General features: G+C 42.3%; 2 protein-coding genes across 3 annotated transcripts in view; both read left to right on the top strand.

The window, feature by feature from the left end:
* The first annotated feature begins 1535 nt into the window (after window positions 1–1535).
* Window positions 1536–3017, top strand: Smim26 (small integral membrane protein 26). Of its 2 annotated transcripts, XM_038332218.2 has the most exons (3): window positions 1536–1745; window positions 2619–2820; window positions 2885–3017. In XM_038332218.2, coding segments are annotated over exons 1-3 (318 nt in total). In that variant the 5' UTR covers window positions 1536–1630; the 3' UTR covers window positions 2886–3017. The 2 variants fall into 2 exon arrangements, with proteins under 2 accessions (XP_038188146.1, XP_038188145.1); XM_038332217.2 differs by having other exon boundaries at window positions 1537–1745; window positions 2619–3017.
* A 5725-nt stretch (window positions 3018–8742) lies between these two features.
* The window catches only part of Dtd1 (D-aminoacyl-tRNA deacylase 1), a 54005-nt gene continuing 38719 nt past the window's right edge, over window positions 8743–24028 (top strand). The window contains exons 1-2 of the mRNA XM_042055132.1: window positions 8743–8860; window positions 12747–12837. Of these exons, the coding sequence (XP_041911066.1) occupies window positions 8818–8860; window positions 12747–12837 (134 nt within the window). The 5' untranslated portion in view covers window positions 8743–8817. The remainder of the gene's footprint in view (window positions 8861–12746; window positions 12838–24028) is intronic.

Below are 24028 nucleotides of genomic sequence, written 5' to 3'. Positions count from 1 at the left end.
GCAACTGCTCGGCTGGGCTGTGGAGCTGGCTCCGTAAAGTGCCTCCTGCGCAAACAGGAGGACCTGCGTTCTGACCCCCAGGGCCCACATGAAAAGGCAGGCACAGCTGAGCTCCTGGGACTCCATTACTTGGGAGTGGAGACAAGAGGCGGCCTGGGCTTACTGGTGACCCTGTCACAGAATTAGGTAGAGAGTGATTAAGGAAGAAACCTGATGTCAGCCTCTGACCTTAAATTTTTTTATTCAGTGGCTTGTTTTCATTTTTCCCAATGACGACCTTTAGGTCCAATTAATCAGCTTTCATTTTGTGGTTCATGTTTTTTGTATCCCAAGAAATCTTTGCCCATTCAAGGATGGCAAAGATTTTTCTTTTGTGCTTGCTTCTAGGTTTATAATTTTAGCTTTTAGCTTTAAACACACATTCTTCTTTGAGTTAAATGTTATAAGTATATATTTCTTTTTTTAAAGATTTATTTATTTGTTATGCATACAATGTTCTGTTAACATATATACACCAGAGGAGGCACCAGATCTCATTATAGATGGTTGTGAGCCACCATGTGGTTGCTGGGAATTGAACTCAGGACCTCTGGAAGAGCAGCTAGTGCTCTTAACCTCTGAGCTATCTCTTCAGCCCCCATAAGTATATATTTCTATAGAGTAAACATAAATGTAAAAGGAGCCCTGGACGATAACAGGGAAAATGTTTCTGAGCCATCAGGGAAGGGTGGTAGGGTCAATGATGTCAATTTCTTTAGAAGTCAAGTTTGAGGTAGGACGGAAATGGTCAACGCAGGTGCACCAGCCCGCTCCAGTTATTCAGTCTACGGGTCTACGGGCATGCGGACAAATTATGCTTGGAAGAAGTGTTTGAATAAGAAAAGCAGTTGATGGACTCGAAGGCTTTTCTTTTTTGAGATGTGTACACCTTCGTATGAAGGAGGATGAAAACCAATAGGGTGATAAGCCGGAGTGGTGGGTGATAGGGTGTAACTGGGACAGGACCAAGGGAGCTCCAAAGAACTAGACATAGAGTTCTAGATAGGTACGTAGGGGAAACACGAGTTGAGGACACAGTGTTTTCCAAAATCTGACAGATGTTAAAGGAAATGAAGTCAACTGTTTTATTTTATTTTTTTAAATATTTATTTATTTTATTATGTAAACAATATTCTGTCTGTGTGTATGCCTGCAGGCCAGAAGAGGGCAGCAGACCCCTTTACAGATGGTTGTGAGCTACCATGTGGTTGCTGGGAATTGAACTCAGGACCTTTGGAAGAGCAGGCAATGCTCTTAACCTCTGAGCCATCTCTCCAGCCCCGAAGTCAACTATTTTAAATACCGTCTGATACATGAAAGTCATGCATTACAAGAGAGGAAGTTTCAAGTCGCCATCTTCTTCCCATCACATAGTATACAGTGTAGTCGCCAGCAGGCAGCTGAGATTCTAAACCAAGGTCCCCTAGATAACTTCAGAACGAGCCTGAATTAACTTTGGACTACTACTCCCTAAATGCTTCGCGGTCGGAGCAGGAAGTAGCTTAGGACTGGCCACCTATTGGTGGCCGCTGGGACACACTGATTGAAAGGCCGCCCTCCACGCGAACTCGGCGGCTCCTTTTGTGGAGCCATGCGTCCTGAACGGGCTACCTTTTGGTACCGGCGGATGTCTGTGATCTACGCAATCGGCGCCTGGTGGGTGCTGGGTTCGGCGATTTTCTTTACACGGAGCCAGAAGGAGCCAGGTAGGGTTCCTCCGCCCGGCGAGATCGGCCTCGCAGCCTCCGCTTCCGGCTCGTCGCCCTGGAAGTCACCGAAGCGACGACCTTCCCTGCATGAACCCTGGGGTAGTGCAAAACTGCTGCTAGCGGGTATTTAGGTAATTTACAGTGATGGAATCTGTAGAGAGAAAGACTCCTCCAGGAACTATTACGTATTGCCACCTGGATCTTACTTATTGATTAACACTGTCCCTATGTTCACTTGGAATATGTGAATTCACCTGTGTAGTGCCTGGTGGCTCCCAGAGGCTCGAATGCTGCTCATTTCCTTGAGATCCTGTCGCGTACGGCGAGCAAGCCGGTTCAGGTCTTAACAACAACCAGGAAGTATTGAAATCATCCCAGTTATTGGGTGGAAAAGGAACTCCCGAACCTTCCAATACGTGCTGGAAATGGAAGGAACACGAAAGTCAGTTGGTGTAAGCGCTAGGGACTGGAGTGTTAGAGAGGATGGAAGGTGGCTCTTAGTGCCTGAAAATACTCTAAATCAGTTGTGGTGCTGGGTTGCTCAGACTGAAGAGACTAAAAATCACTGAATTGTGCTTTCTAAAAGGAATTTGTATGATATGTTAGGTACATATCAATAAAGCCATTGTGTAAAAACTGGAAATTCTACTTGGTCATGAAGGTTGTTAGCGGTTTGAAAGTTCACACGTATTATGGTCATCATGTATGCCCTTTTCTGTCTCTGATTTTTCTTTCCGAAAGAAAGATAATGGCAATAGACATCTGGTGGCAGAATCATGCCCTGTTTTATGTCCACGACTTTAATGACTGATGTCTAAGTTAATAATTCAGGTTCTTTTCTTTCTTTCTTTTTTCTTTTTTTTTTTTAAGGTTCTGGAGAAGAACAGAAGGATGTCTGGAGGGATGAAGCACCTCTTGCTACATGTGAAGACTCTGACTTAGATAGGGAAATAAGTGAGCCCCTTGAAGAGCCTTATGTGCAGACATTTGTAAAGTATCCAACCAGTTTTATCTCAGTCACTCAGAGGATCACGGACTATCTGAAGTCATGGACTGGTGGGCCTGGGCCCTGATCGTGATCAACTGCTGTATTCGGAAAACAAGGACTGGGCTGTGTTTGACAGATGCCTTGACCAATCGTGATCAACTGCTGAATTCGGAAAACAAGGACTGGGCTGTGTTTGACAGATGCCTTGATTTTCATTTTGTGTTTGTGGAAAGAATGTATTAATTTGATTTTATAAAATATAATCATTACTGTGCAACAGATGAATTCTTGAGGGAACTGAACACATAATTCAAGAGGTGGTCTCCTATGTTTCCATGGCTGAAAGATGATATAGACCATTGAATTTTTAGAGTTACATTTATTTATTTGTGAATGGCATGTGTCTGAGTATGCGTGTGCACACACGTGTGCATGTATATGTGTGCTGTGATGTGTTCATGGAGGTCAGAGGACAGTTTGTAGGAGTTGGTTGTCTCCTTCCACTGTGGTTCCAGGGATCCTACTCATGGTCATCAGGGACCTACTGAACCATTGCACTGGCCCTGAAATTTTAGTTTTGGAATTTTTACTGATGGTGCTGGAGAGATGGCTCAGCAGCTAAGAGTACTTGCTGTTCTTCCAGAGGACCAGGGTTTAGTTCTCATCCCCCTCCCCCACCAGGCACCTCAGTCACCTGTGACTCTAGCTTAGGGGATCTGATGCCTTTGGTCTCAGTGGGCACCTGCACTCAAGTGCACATACCTGCTTGTAATTAAAAGTAATAAAAAAATCTTTAAAAATTTGTGTGTGGGCATGTTTGTACTTGAGGGCAGGAACATGCCACTGCATGGATGTGGAGGTCAGAGGGCAGCTTTAAATGCTGGTCCTGGTCCTAGCCTTTCACCCTGTTTGAAACAGGACCTCTCTCTGTTGCTGTGCTGTGTACCACTGCAGGCTTCTCTTGTCTCTGTTCTAGGAATGCTGGAATTATACACATGCCTTTGCATCAAACTTACTGAGTAATCTCCCTAGCCCTGATAATGAAAATGGCATTCAGCTTCCATAAGCTAAGTTTTCCACAAGTGGTTTATGTAACGGATATTTTTCATTTTACTATTGGACAGTCCTTTAGGTGTCCCACTAAGGTTAGACTGGGTAAAATCTCCATGTTCAATTAGGCATTCAAAGCAGCCCTCTACCAGGTACCAGTGGGTCCTGGATAACTTACGAATTAGAATGTAACTCCTGTATTAGATAGACTTGACCTGTTCTTTGGGACTTTTCCGTGCACAAGTATAGATGTGTACTACATGCTTGGCTGGTGTCCAAGGAGGTCAGAAGAGAGTGTCAAATCCTCTGGAACCGGAATTGCAGACAGTTGTGACCTGCCACATGGGTGCTGGGAATAGAACCTCTTAACCTCTGAGCCATCTCTCTACCTGGGTAGTTTGCCTGCTTTCCTCCTTGTCCTCGTCCTCATCCTGGTCGTCCTCCTCCCCTCTCCCTCCCCCTCCCCCTCCTCCTTCTCCTCATCTTCCTCCTCCTCTTTCTCCTCCTCCTTCTTTCTTCTTCTTTTCTTCTTTTTCTTTCTGAGACATGGTCTTTCTTCTCTATTTAGCACTGGCTGTCCTGTAACTTCAAACAGATCTGCTTACCTCTGTCTTTCAAATGCTGAGGCTAAAGGCGTGGATCCTCACAGCCTGACTCTGGATAGTGCTTTTTACTTATAGCTACATGAGACCCTGTGAAACATGTGGATGAGTGGTCGGTAAGAATCTCAGCTGTTGGGATATCCCACCCCAGGCTGAGAAGCAGTTGGTACTAACTGAATATATTGGAACAGTGTGTTGGGCATCAAATTGAATGACCAAAAAGCAACCTAAAGCAAGGGGAGCATGGGAGGAAAGAGTGAGTCGGGGCTGTGCCTCTGGTAGAGTGCTTTCCTAGTGTGAACAAGGCCCCCGTTTAAGTACTCAGTTCTTGGAAAACATTAAAAGAAAAAAAAAAAAAGTAAGGCTGGGTTGGAAAGATGTCTCCCATCTTTAGGGATTTCCAGAAAAGTAAGGAAGGGCAAGAGCTGAGGGACTGGCATCTGGCAGTAGAGAGCTGTTAAAGATCACTGTAGGATAAACTGCTGGACTTATACTCACACCGGGCAGTAGAGTAGTGTAAGACTGGAGCATAAGGAGCAGGAGAGATGGTTCAGTATGTATGTATATGTATATGTATATATATGTGTGTGTCATATATATATATATACACGAACATTATTCATTCATTCATTTATTTATTTATTTATTTATTTATTTATTTATTTATTTATTGTGTATACAGTATTCTGTCTGTGTGTATGCCTGCAAGCCAGAAGAGGGCAGCAGACCCCATTACAGATGGCTGTGAGCCACCATGTGGTTGCCGGGAATTGAACTCAGGACTTTTGGAAGAGCAGGCAATGCTCTTAACCGCTGAGCCATCTCTCCAGCCCCATGAACATATTTTTTTAATTGGGAAGAACAAAACATCTGTAGGTCAGTTATTCAAAGAAAGGTCCTCTTTCTAATCAGATATGAATCGTTTGTAATGAAACCACAGTTATACATAGTGCTGGCCTGAATTCTTAACATCTCCAAGGGCGTTACTGTTATCAACCCAATCAAAACTCTCTCCCTTTTCTTTTTTTCTAGTTTCTCATATTCTTTCTTTCTTTTGTGTGCTTGTAAGTGAACATGTATGTAGGCAGGGTAATTGTGTAGCTCAGAGGATATCTAGTGTGAGGGGAAGCTGCTTGTTGGTTCCTGGCCACCGGGCCAGCTTAGACGGCAAATAATCACACAGAGACTGTATTGATTAAATCACTGCTTGGCCCATTAGCGCTAGCTTTTTATTGGCTAGCTCTTATATTAATTCAACCCATTTCTATTAATTTGTTTATCACTACATGGCTGTGGTTTACTAGGTAAAGTTCCCAGCGTCTGTCTCTGGCAGTTCCATGGCTTCTCTCTTAACTCTGCCTTCCTCCTCCCATACTATAGGCCAAGCCAATTTCTTTATTCATTAACCAATAAAAGCAGCACATAGACAGGACCTCCCACACTGATCTAGTGAGAGTTGTTCTTTCCATCTACCTTGTGGGGGCCTGGAGTTCAAACTCAAGTCATCAGAAGTGGCAGCATGTGCCTTTACCCACTGAGCCATCGTTTTGACCCTCCTGTCTCTTTTAACTTTGTGGGAGCCCACGTGTGACTCAGTTTCCATCTGGAGTCAATTCTGACTTAAAGAAGTCATTTGAGTTTGAGCTTGCCTGCTTTACTTTTCCCAATAACCTCGAGGTCTGTGAGAGACTTCTGAGTTAGCCCGTGAGAAAAGAACACTCTATCTAGTAGAAGGACAAAACCTCAGGAACATCGAGATAGAAAGTGAGGTTGCTTGCGAATAGCTTGTTAGAGAGGAGGCTGTTCCTTTAAGGACAGGAACGGTCTTGGGGTTAGATACTGACTGTGCTGTGCTTTGTTCTGCCTTTGTATATAAACCAGGTCTAAAATAAACTCTGGGCTCTTGACTGCTCCGTTTGACCATCAGACTGCCAAACAGACCTCCCGGTTCTATCCTGTGTCTTCCCTCTCAGTTTCTTGCTTTTAACATTCCTTTGGCCTTGACCACCCCCAATCCAGGAACCCTAGCTGACTTTGTAGGAGCGGGCTCTGACATTACTTCTTATTTACGTTGGAACAGTCTTTAGACTTTCTTTTCCTGATGTGAAAAATTGACTACATGGTAGAATGTTCCTAATTTAGGTTTTTTTTTTTTTTTTTTAAATTAGATTGAAGTGCAGAATCCCATGCAGCTCAGCCTGCATTACTCTTGCTGTGTAGTTCCGTTCTTGAACTGATCCTCCTGCCTCTCCTCCTTCGAGGGCTGGGGCTGGGATTCCAGGTAGGTGCCACCATCCCAGGTTTGTGTAGCACTGAGGATTGAACCTAGGACTTTACGCATGGTAGGCAAGTACTATATCAACCGAGCTGCATTTCCAGCCCCAGGCTGAATTCTGTTCTTGTGGAGTTACTATGTGTCCTTCACTACAGTATCAGGAAGCCTGTGAAGCCAATTTATCTCATTGCTGCCGCTGGTGTCTTTGACAGCTTAATAAGGCAATTTTGCATGCAATATTTAATAATTAAGAATACTGTAACAGGGGGGCTGGAGAGATGGCTCAGTGGTTAAGAGCATTGCCTGCTCTTCCAAAGGTCCTGAGTTCAATTCCCAGCAACCACATGGTGGCTCACAACCATCTGTAATGGGGTCCGGTGCCCTCTTCTGGCCTGCAGGCATACATACAGATAGAACATTGTATACATAATAGATAAATAAATATCTTAAAAAAAAGAATACTGTAACAGGCTTCCAGACCTTAGTAGATACCCAGACCTTTGCACAATTGACTCCATGGTGGAAAAGTACCATTCAGGCCATAAAACTCAGCATGTAGACAGCATCACTTACCAAAATGAAAACAGGCCTGGTCGGTCCATCGAAGTTCATAATTCTGAAAAAGTCTCTAAATGTACTAACCTTGCTTTTTATCTGTAGTAAAACTAGTAAAACTTTGGGTTAACTGTTCTTGTTAATGGAAATTGTCAACCCAGGATATGTTTTTTGTGCTTAGAAGCTCACACTAGGGGCTGGAGAGATGGTTCAGCAATTAAAAGCACCAACTGCACTTCCAAAAGACCCAGGTTCAATTCCAAGCACCCATACGGTGGCTCACAACTGTCCGAAACTCCTGTTCCATGGGACCTGACACCCTAACACAGACATACATGTGGGCAAAACACCGATGCTTGTAAGAATAAAACAAACAAAAACCAAAAAAAAAAAATCCACAAATGTTGCCCTGACAAAGGATCTGGGCTGCATTGGGATCCTGAACACCCAGTGTAGTTGCCGGCCATCTAATAAAGACTTTCTATTGACTTAAACCCATGTCTGAGTAGTCTTCTCTAATGGTACCTGACAAGAATAAGTCTCCCTCTGTACCAGGCTGGCCTTGAACTTCTGCCTCCAGAATGCTTGCATCACAGACACGGGGCCACCATTCCTTGGCATCCTTTGGCCAAATAACAGCTCCTTGCTAAAATTTTTTATCAAATTCTTTTCTGAATCTATCAATCCTAAAAGAGGCCTTCAAAGCAGAGGCATTCTGAAACAGGTGAACCTTTTCTGATAGCCCCATTTCTTTCTCTACGAAGAGTCTCATTATATTGTTCACACTGGTGGTCTTCAATTCATGGACTAAAACACTCTTCTGTTTCATTCAAAGTAGCTGGGTTGCTCTCTCCCCCTCCCTTTCTTCCTTGTCTTTATTGTTTTTATAATTAACACGTGTTCTACCACTAGGCTACAAAAATATTTTTTTTTAGTAATGAAAACTTGCTAGAGTAATATCTACAGCTCGTTGTAACCTTCTAAACTCCCTTACAGTCTATTTCATTCAAATTTCCTAACAACCCTTTGATGGGGCTAAGTATTAGATTCGTATTAGGAAGGAATTAGAATTCTAGACTCATATACCTATTTACCATAGTGATGTATCTAAGATAAATTAATAGTTTTATAATTATATGGTTACTTTAGCAGCAGATGCTTTTCTTTAGCAACAGGCTTTTTTGCTGAGGCTGGAGAACTAGTGAAGAGTTTGAGGAAACCTGAGATCGTAGGAAAAGGATTTAGGGCAAAGTTGAGGGAGAAAGAAACTAGAGCAGAAATGAAAGTGTGTCTGGGCATCGTGGTGTCCGGGCTGGCAGTTCGTGACTACGCCACGGGTTTAGCTTGGAGCTCAGCTGTGGATGGGGCGGGGCCTACCACAAGGGGCAAGGTTATAGATAGGTGGCAGGTGAGCGTGATTGACATGGGCGGGGCCAATTGGTGGGTAGGTGTGGCCGACGTGGGCGGGCCGCAGCTCAGGGGAATGGGTCCTCCCGGAGCGCTTCCGGGTGTTACCGACAGAGGGCGCCGGCCGAGGAACTGCCGGTGGAGTCGCAAGGTCTGACCACACGGCCTGCCCCAGTAGCCACAGCCGCCGCCATGAAGGCCGTGGTGCAGCGCGTCACCCGGGCTAGCGTCACAGGTCAGTCGGGCGGGGCCGGGCCCGGGAGGAGCAGCCTCTGACCCCCGCGACCCGCTGTTCCGTGTGAGGGTTCCCCGCAGCCCCGAGTTGCCCGGCAGCTCCGGGCAGCGCCGTGGCCGAGAAAACCCGGCACGTGCCTGGCCGCTTACGGGCTCAGGCTCCGTGCTTTGGGCGCAGCATAAACCCTCATCATCGTCATCATCATCATTATAATCATCATCATCTTTGTGTGTGTTTGTGTGTGTGTCGCACAGACAAGGTGGCAGAACCTGCGAGCATCCCCAGGGCCCTTTCTTGAATGCACTGTTGCACAAACAACACATAGGAAGCATTTCTAGAGCGGACTCCCCCGTTTCCCACTTCCCTGTCTGGCATGTTGTATTTTAGCACCCTCTTTTTGCATATCTTTTTTTTTTTTTTAAATGATACTTGGTTCATGATAAAATGCACAGATGAGGGACTGCTCATTGTTTGAGCTCTGGCAGTTGTGTGCAAATACGTGAAGGCATCCCAACTAGGTGCAGAGCGTTCATTGCGTCTGGATGTCGGCCTCTGAACCCTTCCTTCAACCACGGGAAAGGACCACAGAATTCAAGACGGCATGTTTCTTTTTTTTTCCCTACTAACTAATGTGGGCCAAGACATTCAACCATCGGTTGAATGTGGTAGACTTTTGAAGCAATCAGGATCCAGATGGTTATTATACCTACTGTAGGTATTTGAAAAGTATTAAAGAAATTGAAACGACAGGTGCTACACTTTTAGTATTTTAAATTAAAAAATACATTTATTTATTTAGTGTGTGTGTGTGTGTGTGTGTGTGTGTGTTTCTGCGTGTAACTGGACTTCGGTGTCTGGGCCAAAGGACAATTTAGAATTGTCACTACCATGTAGGTCCTTGGAATTCAACTCAAGGCATCAGTCTTGGCAGCAAGTGCCTTCACCCACTGAGCCATTACCAATCTAGTGTTTTAATTATATATATATGCAGAATTACATTTTTAGGTCAGATGCCATGGTAAGCATGTGTAGTCACAGCCACTTTGGAGGCTGAGGCAGAAGCATATTTTGAGCCCAGGAGTTCAAAGATTGGTCAAGAGAGAGAGAGTCCAAATTACCCTCCCCCCCAAAAGTTTCAGGTCAAGTAATAGAGATACATTTTCCTTCAAGTTATTTTATAACAAACACACATCTTGAGAATACAAAGTGTAATCCACACCCAAGACCCCTCCACCACCAAGGACCTCAACCATATGTGTAGGCTCTGGACTCCACCTTTTGCAAGCTGCCTCATTAACTTCAAGTTTAGAAGTCGCCTTGGATTAATAGGAGTAGAATAAGACCAGAGTTTATGGAACTTTAATAACATTTCAGTAACTCTTCAAGGACATGAAAACTGAGAAAATTCATTGATGAAGGATTCTTTTGCTCTTTTGGGGAGAATCTGTCTACTTTATGTGGTCATCATCAACATATTTAAGTTTTGAACTTTGGTCCCTTAAGCCCTTCATCTTGCTGGAAAATGTATTTTTGGTTGCAGATTCAAGACGGCATGTTTCTACATCCCACATCTACATCTACATGACACATCTACATCCCAGCACTCTGGGGACAGAGGTGGGAGTCTCTATGAGTCCAGCATGGGCTTCCTAGTGAGTTGAAGGCCAGACTGAGCGACAGAGTGAAACCCTGTTCTATAAAACCAACGTCTGGGGGTGTGCTGGTCTAGCATGTGCAAGACCCTGGGCTGGTACTTGCATGAAGTGTCTAACACTCTTAGAATTTCCCTCGGGAGCCCTTTTATCACACCTAAGCCTAAGCTAATGAGACAGTTCAGGATAAGAGTTAGTGATGGCCTGAGTAACAGTCGGTTGTCTAGAGTGGATGAATACATTGCCTGTAGTTTCCAGCTATTTTCCAGGTTATCTTGAGTAGTAGTGGGGCATTATCAAGAAGTTGCCAAGGGGAACACCCTGTTTCCATTGTTTGAAGCAATTATACAGGGCCTATGTGATTAAAAACATCTGCCACCAAGTCTGAGGACCCAAAGAGAGAACCAACTCCTACAAATTGTCCTCTGACAACTTGTACTGTGTCACATAAATAGATAAATATTAAAAAATCAGTCAATTGTAATGATATAAGTTAATCGCTCCAATTAAAAAGTAAAGTTGGTATACATGCAATCTACAGGTGGGATCCTAGGCTGCTGCTAACAGGTTGCTAGGTGTATTGCTCAGAGAGGAGTGTGTGCAAAGTCCAAACCAAGTGGAGTCCCAGTTTGTTAAGCTGTTCCCTATGCTTGTATGCCTCATTACTTTGAAACTCATTGCTGAAAAATAATAGTAGGAAATATTAGAAGTCATTCTTTTCTATATATGATGTTTCTGTGAGAGCATAGAACTGGGTGAGCGCTCTAAAAACAGTACAATTGATACATGTGATAGTCTCAAATCAGGCAGTGCTGTTGTGTGGCATGTGTGCATGTTGTGTGTTCAGACCCATGGCTGCATTAAAGGGGCATGATGATGATGATGATGCCGCATGAATGAGCACAGCCAGGAGCACTTTAGACAAATTATATGTTTGGTTTTTCATTACGTTTTGGTGTTTGCACATTCAGAAACCTATTGTTGCCAATGTTTTTTTTTTTCTTGCGACACTTGCCTTTGGATATGTGATTCCATATGTGATTATAAGTCAGAGTTAAGGAAGGTGGGGTTTAGTCTGTGCTCCCTTGTTAGGGATATTTGCAGATTTTATTGCAGAAGCAACACACACACACAAACACACACACACACACGGCAGAGTTCATTCTTCTATTTCTAATTGGAACATTAGGTAAGTACAAAATGAAAAAACAAAACCAAACCACAGTCATATAAAGAGATTGGGAAAAATGGAGAAAATTATCAAGGTTGCCACTTAAAATACGGGTATTATTTCACCATCATAACAATGAATGCTAGTCTAAATACTGTGCCAACATTTGAGATATTGGTTAAAGATAGTAGGGAGTACATTTAACTATAAATACATACACAGATATTAGCATGGTGTTCTTAGAGTTTTGTTTTTCTTTTCTTTTCTTTTTTATGGACAAAGTGCATGATTCAAAAAGATTTAGCGGTCCTTGGCTTAGAATGCCACTTTGGTCACACGCTGGGAGATGACGGCAGTTTCTGGAGTGATGCTTAATGCATAAGTCATGGTGTTTATGGATAATAAATTTGCCTTTGCAGTAAGCCAGAAAACATGTTTGTTTTTAGGCCATGAACATTTCCCATTTGGTACCATCTGTGGTTTGAGTTACTAGAGTTGCTGATTTACAAGAAAAGCCGGGATCTCCTTTCAGAGAATTAGTCTTGCTGAGCTGGAGTCTTTGGGGGGGAGGAAATCACTGCTCTGGCTCTCAGATGCATATATGAGACTGTGGAACCTTCTAGGCATTGTACCCAAAGTTGCAGATAAGATCCAGTGCTAGGGCTGGTGACATGGGTCAGCGATTAAGAGCACTGACAGCTCTTTGGAGGACCCAGGTTCAATTCCCAGCACCCACATGGCAGCTAACAACTTGTAATTCCAAGATATAACACCCTCACACAGAGGTTTCATGCAGGCAAAACACCAAAGCAAATCAATAAAAATAAATAATTAAAAAAAGATCCGGTGCTAAAATCCTTCCTAATGATCGATTATTCACTTCTCAGCTCTCATTTGTTCTAGATAAGAAACCAGAGTGGATGGGAGTTATTGGCCCATATACTCATTCACTTTAACTGAAGAACTTGTAAGAAGGATGTGTGATGTTAAGAATGGCTATAGCATGACTGAAATCATGTCATGATGCCTGATTTCCTCTCTTCTCCCTTTTGGTTCCTGGTAGTTGGAGGAGAGCAGATAAGTGCCATTGGACGGGGCATCTGTGTGCTGCTGGGTATTTCCGTGGAAGATTCCCAGAAGGAACTGGAGCACATGTAAGATTTGGATTTCTAAGTCATTGCTAAGTCACGGACTATGTGCTGGCCATGCTGGCTATTTCTGTAATAGTTTGTTCTTATAATCCGAGCCTGTGTCGATTTTAACCCTTGGTTCATGCTGGTAAGATTGACGAAGAGTAACGTGCCCACGCTCGGTCACTGTCAGCCATGGAGTAGGACCTCAGTCTGCCTTATTCTCATGTGCCATCACCTCCGCAGACAGTGTTGGGTGCCCTCTGTCTGAGTCCTCTTTAAAGTGGAGCAGTATGACTTGAGTACTATTTAAGCAAAATGCCCAGTCACTCACTGGTCACGTAAGGATCGGAACTCAGGTTCATTTCCTTGCTCCAGGACATGGGCATACTCACCCAGTAAAAACCTGAACTTGAGTTGGCTGGCTCCCCTGAAGCTGGTGCTTTGCTTTTTTTTTTTTTTTTTTTTTTTTATAAGGCAAGGCTGTCTTAATATGCCAGTCTTCATCTGTAACTGCGTCTCCTCTAGTACCACCTGCTATATTCACTTCAGGTGCTGCCCCTTGATGCCCAGAGCCTCAGTATAGCTCTGTCTTGTTGCCTCTTTGTTATTACACTAAAAGCCAGGCTCAGAACCTAATCCCTGCTAAGGCATTGATGACTAATAAGGGTAGTTTGATACTACAGAGATGCTGGTATTGATAGAGTCAGTCCCTTAGGAACTCAAATGGAGTAGAGTGGGGGAGTAGGTAATAATTGGGTCTGGATTTAGGTTTCTTTAATGTTGGGATGACTAATCTTGGTCATCTATTTGATTAGATATTCATAGGAGATTAGTAAGGCACACCTCTGGGTATATCTGTGTTTTTCCAGAAAGGAGTAACTAAAGGGGAGGCCTCTTAGTGGATATAGATGGCACCATTCCATAGGCTGGGGTCTAGACAGAAAAAAAGGAGAGACATGCTAACCATGTTAGGAGCTGTCCTACTCTGCCATGCCCTCCCTGCCATAGTAGCATAGCAATGCCTGAAACTCTGAGGCAACAGAAAACTTTCCTCCCTGCAGATTTGTTCTTTTAGGCATTTGGTTCATTGATGATCAAATTGATGGACACAAGGCTATCCATTTGACTTATGACATTATTTAATGCCAGCATTTCTGTGTAGTTGTCTGGATGACCTATCTGTTGGCAAGAGTGGAGTACTAAATCACCATCACTGTAGTTTTAGCTGTAGTAGTGTTTCTTTTGTGGACTTGAGTGCCCTTGTGTTGGGTGCATGTTTAGAATTGTAATATTTTCTTGGTGGAGTAAGGAGGCCGCTTGTTGGTTTCCAGCTGCTTAGCCCTGAAATAATCACACAGAAACTATATTAATTAAATCACTGCTTGGTCCATTAGCTCTAGCTTCTGATTGGCTAATGCTTACATATTAATTTAACCCATTTCTATTAATCCTACAATTCTTTCTCCCCCTTTTTCACAAGATTCCCGAAGCTGCCTAATGTTTGACTATGGGTTTTTACATCTATTCCCATAAGTTACTGGATGAAGCTTCCCTGATGATGATTATGCTAGGCTCTGGTCTAGAAGTCTAGCAGAGTATCATTAGGAATCATTTCACTGATTTTTTTTTTGTCTGTTGTATTTGGTTCTATCCTAGGTCTCTGAGCTATCCCACTTCTAGCTCCTGGTCCTCCAGACAGTGTCAGGCATGGGCTTCCTCTTGTGTGTGGGTCTTAAGTTGGACCAGTTGTTGGTTGGCCACTCCCACAAGTTCTTCTCCACCTTTACCCCATGTAGGCAGGATAAACTGTAGGTTGTAGGCAGACTTTTCTTTCCTGCCCTCCAGTTCCCAAATAACCAACATGGAGACTCAATATTAATTATAAATACATAGCTGATAGCTCAGGCTTATTACTAACTAGCTCTTACAAATTAAATTAACCCATTTCGATTAATCTATATTCTCCTATGTGGCATTACCTGTCTTTCATCTTGCACCTCGTGTTTCTTATCCATGTCTTGTTGGTTACTCCTTTGACCTTACCCTTCTTCTTCCCAGTGTCCTTAGTCTGGTTTTCCTGCTTGACCTTATCCTGTCCAGTTATTGGCCAACCAACTTCTTTATTAAACCAATCATAGCCTAATTTATACAATGTACAGAAGAGTTAATCCACAGCAGTTCATTTTATGGCTGAGTTGGTGTCCCAATCCCTCCACTGGAAGCCTTGCCTGGCTACAGAAGATGGCCAGTTCAGGCTATGCATTCTTTATTACTAGGAGTCTTAGCTAGGATCACCAAGTAGAGTCTTGAGAGTTTCCAAAGTAGGTTTCTACCTTGCCCCCCAAGTGCCCCATAATTTCGGTCCCCTCTCCCTCAATCCCCTCATTCTTCCTGTTCCCATCCCCACCCACCCCAGTCTATCCACAAAATCTACTCTATTTCTCTTTCCCAGAGAGATCCATGCGTCTCCTTTTGAGCCCTCCCTGTTACTTAGCATCTCTGGGTCTGTGTGCTGTAGCGTGATTATCCTTTGTTTTATAGCATTCTCCAAAGCTGTCAGCAAAGCAGAAGTTAAGGTCTGAAACAAGAGATGGTGTGATAAGGAGGTGGAATCAATGTCATCTAAAAGGGGTGATATTAGGGATGTCAGGACTTTTGAGGAACTTTGGACCACTTCTTCTACCCTGTCTATACCTAGGGGCTGAGAGAGCATTTGGTTGTGCCTGGTGGATGGCTGTGCTAAATGCAGTAGTAAAGTTCACCGATGAACCCTGTCTCCCATCAGGAGTGCCACGGGTCATTGATTAGAATATGAAAGATGGTTATTTTGCATAAAAGGTAGAATGCCTTCCTGAATATGCATCATGTCTCCTATAGGATCAATAAGGGCAGGTGTTTTAGACATTCATTTAGGTGTTATAGGGACAAGTATCTTCTTTGGCAACTGAGTCAGCCTTTGACAGCCTGATAAAGAGCAATTTCCCTGCTCTGTTAGGAGAGGTGGGGGTCTCCATATGTAAGAGCTACTCTGGACGTGTAGATAGGAAGAAATAGAGGAGGGGAGGACGAGTTTACATATAAAAGATTTTTAGATCATTTATTCATTGGCAGAAGTTGCCACCATTGAAAATTGAGCCTGCCAATTTAAGTCATCAAAATGTACTGAGTCAAGCTGTTTGTAGTAACAGTGAGGCTTCAATAAAATCAGAGTCCACGGAGGAAGAGAGGAGGGGTTGCAAATGAACTCCACTGGAGGGAATTTCCATGAGCTCCAAGTAGAAGCTGAGAGGCAAGAGAGAAGCCCAGGAGGGCGTAGAGAAGCCTGGAGACTTAGGGAGACTTCTAGGATGGAGCTGAGAGACGGGAGGGACAAGGCCACAGAGGCACAGAAGGGCTTAAGGAAGCTTCAGGGCATAATAGGCAATTCCTAGGTGGAGAAGACAAGGACAGGGAGGGTTTCAAAGAGGAAGAGGGGCAAATGTCATAGGGTGGAGCCCAGGAGGGTGTAGAAGTGTCCTCCAGAGAGAGGACACTTACTGAGTAAGGAAGAGAGATGGATGGATAGAGTAGGTGGGGGAAGAAATGGCTGAAGAGGTAGGCTCTAGAATTTGGAATCAAATATGGTGAGTGGCTGAAGTCAGCAGAAACAAGTGATCCATACATCCTTAAGAGAGTCAAATCAGCAACTTGAGTCAGTTGGAAATGTTGAATGAAAAGCAAGTGTAGCAACCTCTGACGTTGCTACCTGAAGAGAGAACTCTGGACAGAGGTAGTGTTCGGAGCCCTGTATGTTAGGACATGGGGCAGCGGTGAAAAGAGAAGGCTGTGGTGGGTGACCCGAAGGTGAGCCTTTCCCATTCGAGTGAGGAAGTTTGGCTGTGGCCAGAGCACACAGGCAAAGTGCCATTTCTTGGACAGCATGCTCTAATTTTTTGATAAGTATGCAACAGGAAGGTTCCAGTTAGTGACCCAGAACCCTGAGGGCATATCCCTTCTTTTCTGTAACCTGGGGAGAGAAGGAGCTAGTTAAGTCCTGAAGAAACAGGCGGGAGCCTGGAGGAGGGCCTGCTGAAGCTTATGAAGTGGTTTAGTAATGACTGCAAGAAGAGTTCATGTGAGGGACTGAGGGCCACTTCGTATAGTGGGCAGTCCTTAAGAGAGACAGGAGGAATCCAAGAGTAAGAAACTGGCCATCTATAGGAAGGATAGAATTTCATCCTTGGTGGTGGGGACTGTGAGTGACTGAATTATTTTCTATCTAGGCTAATGGCCTTGTGAGTTGGAATAGCTAATCCCAGATAAGTAACCCGAGGAGTGGACAGCTGGACCTTAGATGATAAGACCTTATTTCCCCTTCCCCCACTGAACAGAAAGTTTAGTAAAGGTTAGAGGTGTCGGCCTGGCTAATTTGCAGGGGTGGACTACAAAGAAGAAGATCAGAGCCTGGCCAAATAGATGTGGGATGTTCCTACTGAAAACTTTAATGGTCTGCCTCTAAAGCTTTCACTCAGGGGGAGAAAAAAACGCTACAATAAGCCAAGGAAGGGACTAAAATCTGAGGGTTAAAAAAAAATCTGCTCACGTGTTTCTTTCTATCCATGTCTCTTCATTGTTCTAGCCCGAGTTCTTGGGGGGTCCCTGTTAGGATTCCTGCATTGTACTGGCTTTGTCCCACTCTAGCTGACAGCGGTGGCTGCGTGGTATAGTAAGAATTACAACAGTGATTCTTTTGGCAATGCAATGTGAGGCTTGAGTTTCTCAGGGTCACCAAGGCAGACAGATTTATACACAGAGCAATAGCTGTCAGTTATCATTTATGGCACAAGGTAGGAGTGGTGTGGTTGGTGAAGACTCCTGGGTAGGGTCAACTAAGGATTAAATCAACAAGGGAGGCTAAAAGGGAGACATCATGTGCTTACCTATGTTCTTTAAGTATTAAGCTAAAATTCTATTGACCAGTAGATTTCATGATTAAGGTAAAAACTTTCTTTTCTCAACGCATTGCTTCCAAGCCTCTCAGGCCTTTTCCAACAGGCAGGGTATGCCATGGGTGGTGACTAGGCAGTCTGTGTAAACAACAGAGGAATATGGGTAACTTTTGGTCCGCTTGCCACACTTTCGTCATGGTTCCCTGCTAAGAGAAGCTTTTTAGCACCTATTGCTTTAAGGTAGTAGAGCAAAGAAAGGAAAGGATATGAGCTTAATTTGCACAAGAAGTGGAACCTGCAGGTTTTTAGCAGGTCTGTAGGAAAATTTACTTTTCCTCTGAGGATGAGCAAATGGGCTGATTACCTTTATCTTGTTATCTTCTCAGGGTAGACAGAGCAGTAAATCTCTAAGCTAAAATCTTGGGTTAAATAAACTCAGATGAAGGTAAATGCAAGAAGTTTGAGAATCTTTTAGTGCGGGGTTAGTTTAGGCTATTTTTTTTTCTCTGTAAGTGTGATAAACCAGGGCATGCACATTTTCTATCCATCTAGTGACTATGAATCGCCAGTTTTAGGCATGTAGTCATTTTATGTCCTTGGATGCCTGGGAATGTCTTAAATTCTATTCAGGGTCCTGGTCAGGGGCTGCCTCCCCTGACTGGGTGGGCAGTGTGTGCTGAGGTGGGAGATAGGGACACCAGGGAGGGTAGGCAAGAAAAGAAGGGACTGTGGGTTGAGGTGGATGAGGGGGAGTCTTGTTCGTGTGATCAAAAACAGTGGAGAATCATCTGGTTTGGGCCTCACAGGTAGGAGGTGTTTTTTTTTTTTTTCATTGGTTGGCTTATGGCACGTAGATACTTCTAATCAAAATGGGAGTGAGGTCACATGGTAAAGTTCATCCTTTCCAACCCTAGCAAAGGTAACTGTCAGGCATATGGCTGCCTCCACTCCAATGTGGGGGACTGTGGCTCAGATGGCCTTTAAGATTACCTATGTATAGATTTTTAACTGTCAACTCTGGTGTTATGAATTTTAAATTAACTCTTTTGTTACAGACTTTACAGGGTTTTAATCATACCCAATATGCTTATAAATTTCAAGGTACAGAAAGTATACACAATAGTTTTACAAATCTTGAGATAAGATTTATTCTTTAGCAAAAGTTTTAGAGTTAAACCAAAACCAAAGAAGTATGAGATGAGTAGCAGTGGTCCCATTGGGTGCAGTCTGACCCTTTATTTGGTTTTGCTGGTTCTTCTGAATTATTTCAGGACTTTTAACATGAAGGGATGTTGGATTTTGTTAAAAGCTTTTTTTTAAATCTATCAAGATGGCTATGTAATTTTTGTTTTGAGACCATTTATGTAATGTATAACATTTATTGATTTACATATGTTGAACCATTCCTACATATCTAGAATATCTAGAAAATAAAACCAGCTTGATCATGGTGAATAATCTTTTTCGATGTGTTTTTAAATTTGTTTGTAAATATTTTGTTGAGAATTTTTGGATCTGTTTTTTCCAGGGATATTGGTTTGTAATATTCTTTTTATGCTGCATCTTTATTTGATTTTTGAATCAAGGTAACACTAGCTTCATAGAAAGAGTTTAGTGATTATATTAATTAGTTCCCTGTGACTGTGATAAAATATCATGACCAAGAGCAACATAAGGAAGAAAGGGTTTTTTGGCTCACAGTCTATAGTGGTGGGATAGGCATGGCAGCAGGCAAAGCTAGACATCTTGGCAGGAGAAGGAAGTTTGACTGATCAAAGCTTCATTGACACAGGCAGCAGAGAGAACTAATAGGAAGTGAGGAAAGGCTCCAAACCCTCAAATTCTCCCTCCTCCAATGACATACGTTGAACAAGGTTCCACCTCTTTAAGGTTCCTTAACTGCCCTAAGAACACCCAACTGGAGATCATTTCTCTTTCAAATCACAACAGTGATATTCCTTCCTTTTCTATTTATATACTACATATTATTCTGTATTTTTATTTATATATTTTAATATGACCTACATTTTATCTATTTATCTAATATATATTATAACATTATAACACAACATTGGTGTTAGTTCTTTGAAGTCTGATAAAATTCACTAGTGAATCAGTCTGGCTGTGGATGTTTTTTAGTTATGGGATTTAAAAATTTCTGTTTTGACTTCACTGCTTATAGATCTGTTTAAATTGTTTATCTCATCTTGGTTTAATTTGGCAGGCCTAATTCATTTTTTTGTTTAGATTTTCAAATTTACTGCAATGTATGTTTTTTCAATAAGACCTAATAACTTTCTCAATTTCATTGGTATCTGTTATAGTGGTGCCTCTTTTCATCTCTAATATTATTAATTTGGGTCTTCTCTTTCTTTTGGTTAGTTTGGATAGGAGTTTGTCTATCTTTCTTATTTTTTTTAAGAACCAACTTTTAATTCTATTGATTCTATTATTTTCTTGTTTCCATTTTATAATTTTTGTCCTGATGTCCTGATAATAATGATTTTTCCCACCTACTGATTTAAACTTTGTTTTTTTTTCTTTTTTTTCAAAGCTTTGTATGTCATTAAGTTATTCATCTGCTATCTCTCAATTTTGAATGTAGGTTCCTAGAACAGTAAACATCCCTGTTAGGACTGCTTTCATTGTAGCCCATAGATTTTGGTGTATTCTATTTTCTTTCTTCTTCCCTTCCTCTCTCTTCCTTCTTTCCTTTCTTCTTCCTTCCTTCCTTTTTTTTTTTTTTTGGCTTTTCGAAACAGGGTTTCTCTGTCCCAGAACTCACTTTGTAGACAAGACTGGCCTTGAACTCACAGAGAGCCTCCTGCCTCTGCCTCCTAGCACTTGGATTAATGACCTGCGCCATCACTGCCTGGCCTATTTTTATTATCATTTGGTTCTAGGAATGTTTTTTTTTAAATTTTCTTCTTGATTTCTTCAAGGTCATATTCATTGATCAGTACTGTATTGTTTAATCTCTGTGTGTCTGTGTTCTGGATTCTCTTGTTATTGATTTGTAGACTTACTTCATTGTGATCAAACAAAATAAAGAGACATTGAAAAGTTCAGATTTTAATTGTATTCTTGAGTCTTGCTTTGTGTTCTAATATATGATGTTTTAGAGAAAATTCCATGTACTGCAAAGAAAAAAATGTGTATTTTGCAGTGTTTGGATGGCATATTCTGTAGATGTCTGTTAAATCCATTTGAGCTATGATGCTATTTATTTCATATATATGTATATATGTTTTATATATCTAATATATATTATAGCATTATAAACTACATATCTATGTTTATATATATAAAACATATATAGTTGTTGTTGCGATGGACTGTAATTTGGTGAGAGTTGGGTATTGGAGTCACCTATTGGTATCTTGGCATTATTTTATCTTTGTCTTTGTTGGATTGTTGTAGTTCCCCCGTCTTATCTTCAAACTGGTATTTTCTGTTCTCACCATGGGCTATGGTATTGCTGAGACTTCCCACAGAGTTTTTTTTATCTTCAGATTTTCAGATTAACTTTTCTTCAGTATTTCTGTCTCTTTTCCAAATTCCTCTTTCGTGTCTTGTTTAGCTGTATATGTCTTTGAACATACTCATAATAATTATTTTGAGTTTGCTATCTGGAATTTTATCTTACTTACTTACTCACTAGATGGCATTATTGCAGAGTTAGTAATTTTTTTTGAGAACTATGTTATCTTGGCTTTTTATGTATCTTGTTATTATACTGAGATTTATGCATCTAGTGTTATTTCTTTGTTTTTTAAAACAGCTTTTTTATTTCAGTTGAAGTCTTTGTAGTACTCGAGGAAGACACGGTTGGACGTGGCGAGTTTGAGTGTAGTCTAGAAAGAACTTCCTCAGTCCAGGAGCTCAGGGTGCCCGGTCCACACACGGCGGTACTCCATCAGTGGAACACCCAGGGATGTCACCACTGTGCAGCTGTGTACTAGCCAGTTAATTGTGGTGGCCCTTTTGACTTCAGCAACTGTTGGAGGATAAACATTCAAGGACAATATGGAGTACACTGGGGTTTTAGTAAGAATAGGATTGAGAGGGAAGTAGAGTGGGTGAGTGCCACGGACCGCCTCTCGTGGAGACCACCGACCGCGGGAGAACAGGGGTGAAGGCTAGGAGAAATCAGGAATCGGCGAGGAAATGACAGACAGACACACTCAATAAGGTTGAATATGCTGCTGCAAATTTACTGAAGTTCAAGCATCAGTTTTATAGGATCACAGAAGGAAGTTGGCAAACAAATTACATGAGAAGAATGATTATAGGTAATAATCAAAAGCTTTACATGAGAAAAATTGATTACAGACAATTGATTGTTTCCAGTATGTCTTGTGGTTAGGGCCAGGTGAGCAGAGCTCTTCTTTGAAATCCGTCTCACACCACTAACCAACTATTTTCTCATAGCCCTAAATCATATCTGTTCTCATGGTAACCCAAAACACCATTCTTTAGGGTTATACTCCCAAGGCTTGCTCCGATGGTGAATAATTGGTTTCTTAATGTCAAGAATCCTGCCTTTCTCTCTTATCTAAAATGCACCTGGGGGTTTCTCATTCTGGCTAGCCTCTCCCATCATGAACTTCTTTTGTTCTAGGGTATCCATAAGTTTTCCCAGAGAGCGAGCCAGAGTCCAATATGTCTCAGTAGTTTGACTATTATTATTATTGGTAATGTCCTGGAACTTCTTGACCTGCTGACAAGACAAAAGAACTATACAGAAACAAAGAAGGAACAGAAAGCTCAATACAGCGCCAGGGCTAGCCAGGGAACTGCCTGGGGCCCAGCCCCCGGGAGCGCAGACCCCAACCCCTCAGCGTCTACACAGGCGTGACAGCCGTGGGCATAGCAGTGTATTCCATAATTGCCTTTTCCCTTCATGATTAACCCATCTATTACCCAATTCATCATACCCTCCTGTGTAAGGAAGGGGATCCAGGTAATTTCCAGACTCTGGTGTCCAGCGCGGGGCTGTCCACCACTGACCATTAATCAAGTACTGAATGTATCCTCCCTAGGTTATGTTGTGGGTGTATGTTAGTTTTCTCAAACTCCTGAGCAACAGCCTGAATAAACGGTGACGCAGAGTCAAGTAGATCAGTATCCTCTGTGTCATTTCGTTCTCTAGGATTCATGGTAGCAGTCATCTGTAAACAGGAAAGATAAGAAATACAAAGAAAGAATACGCAGAGTAGCAGGAGGGCTCGCTTCCAGGGCCAGTTCCAAGGCCTTTTTGTTCTACCTGAATCAGTGCCATCACGGCAGCTGATTGCTAGGGGACCACCTGGGGCTTCGCTCCAAGAAGCTCTAACCCCAATCCTTCAGCGTGTGCTGGCCAGAGTAATGGCATTTGTCACTACACGGCAGTCACTGCTGTGGACGTGGCAGGTCTCCCTTTTTTATTAAAAAAATGAAGCTCGAACACCTCCTGCTTTACTGCCTGCAAAGAGGAGAAGAGACACTTTATAAGGCATGGGAATAAGAAGATGACTAGGACTAAAATTAAAATCAAGACTCCAATGAGAACGAAATACTGGATCCAGTCCAGAGGATTAAGGTGCTTTAAACCTCCTTCTATTTGTGTTGCTAAGTCTTGTAATCCTCCTAATTGTAGGTGTGTCTGACTAATGGCAGAAATATCCTTTTGAAGAGTATCCATATCATGAGTTATATCATTGTCCTGCCATAGTCCTTGTAAATGAGCTTTTACCTTCTCCCAAGGTTGTGAATTATTATAAGGTAAAGGAGTAATGCAAATAGACCTAAAACTACTGTGACAGCGAGTAGAGAGAGTGGTCTTTAAATTAGAGATATCTTGTCCAAGAGCTAACACTACTTCTTCCAATACATTAATCTTTGCTTCTAATTTTTGATCTATTGCTTCCTGTGTAAGAAGAGCAGAAGTTATATTTCTATTTAAACTATTAACATAATGTGCTGTATGTATTTCTTGAACTAAGGCAGTAGTAGCAACAGCAAAGGTTGTAATTATGGAAATCAAGGCTGCAATTCCTAAAATAAGAGCAGCTACAAACCTTTTCGGCCTAATTAAGTCATTTAGGGTAGTGAGTACTTGTAAAGCTGAATTATCATACCAAGGATCATCCCCAAGTTCAACAGGTAACATTACAAAAGGAGGACGGCGAACAATAATCATAGTACCCAATTCTTTTGTTTCAGCAGAAGAAATACAATTAGTAATTTTACAAGAGTAGCAGTTTACACGGTAAGATTTACCCACTTGAGAGATTTTAACATGA

This window comes from Arvicola amphibius, chromosome 5 (genome assembly GCF_903992535.2).
Source record: "Arvicola amphibius chromosome 5, mArvAmp1.2, whole genome shotgun sequence".
NCBI lineage: Eukaryota > Metazoa > Chordata > Mammalia > Rodentia > Cricetidae > Arvicola > Arvicola amphibius.
This window is presented reverse-complemented; position numbering and strand designations above follow the sequence as displayed.

What these genes read in the sequence shown, in the direction of transcription:
- Smim26 (XM_038332218.2), top strand. Translation starts at nt 1,631, where the DNA reads ATGCGTCCTGAACGGGCTACCTTTTGGTACCGGCGGATGTCTGTGATC. An exon ending in ACGGAGCCAGAAGGAGCCAG is followed by an intron (nt 1,746 to 2,618) that starts GTAGGGTTCCTC and finishes TTTTTTTTTAAG; the next exon opens with GTTCTGGAGAAGAACAGAAG.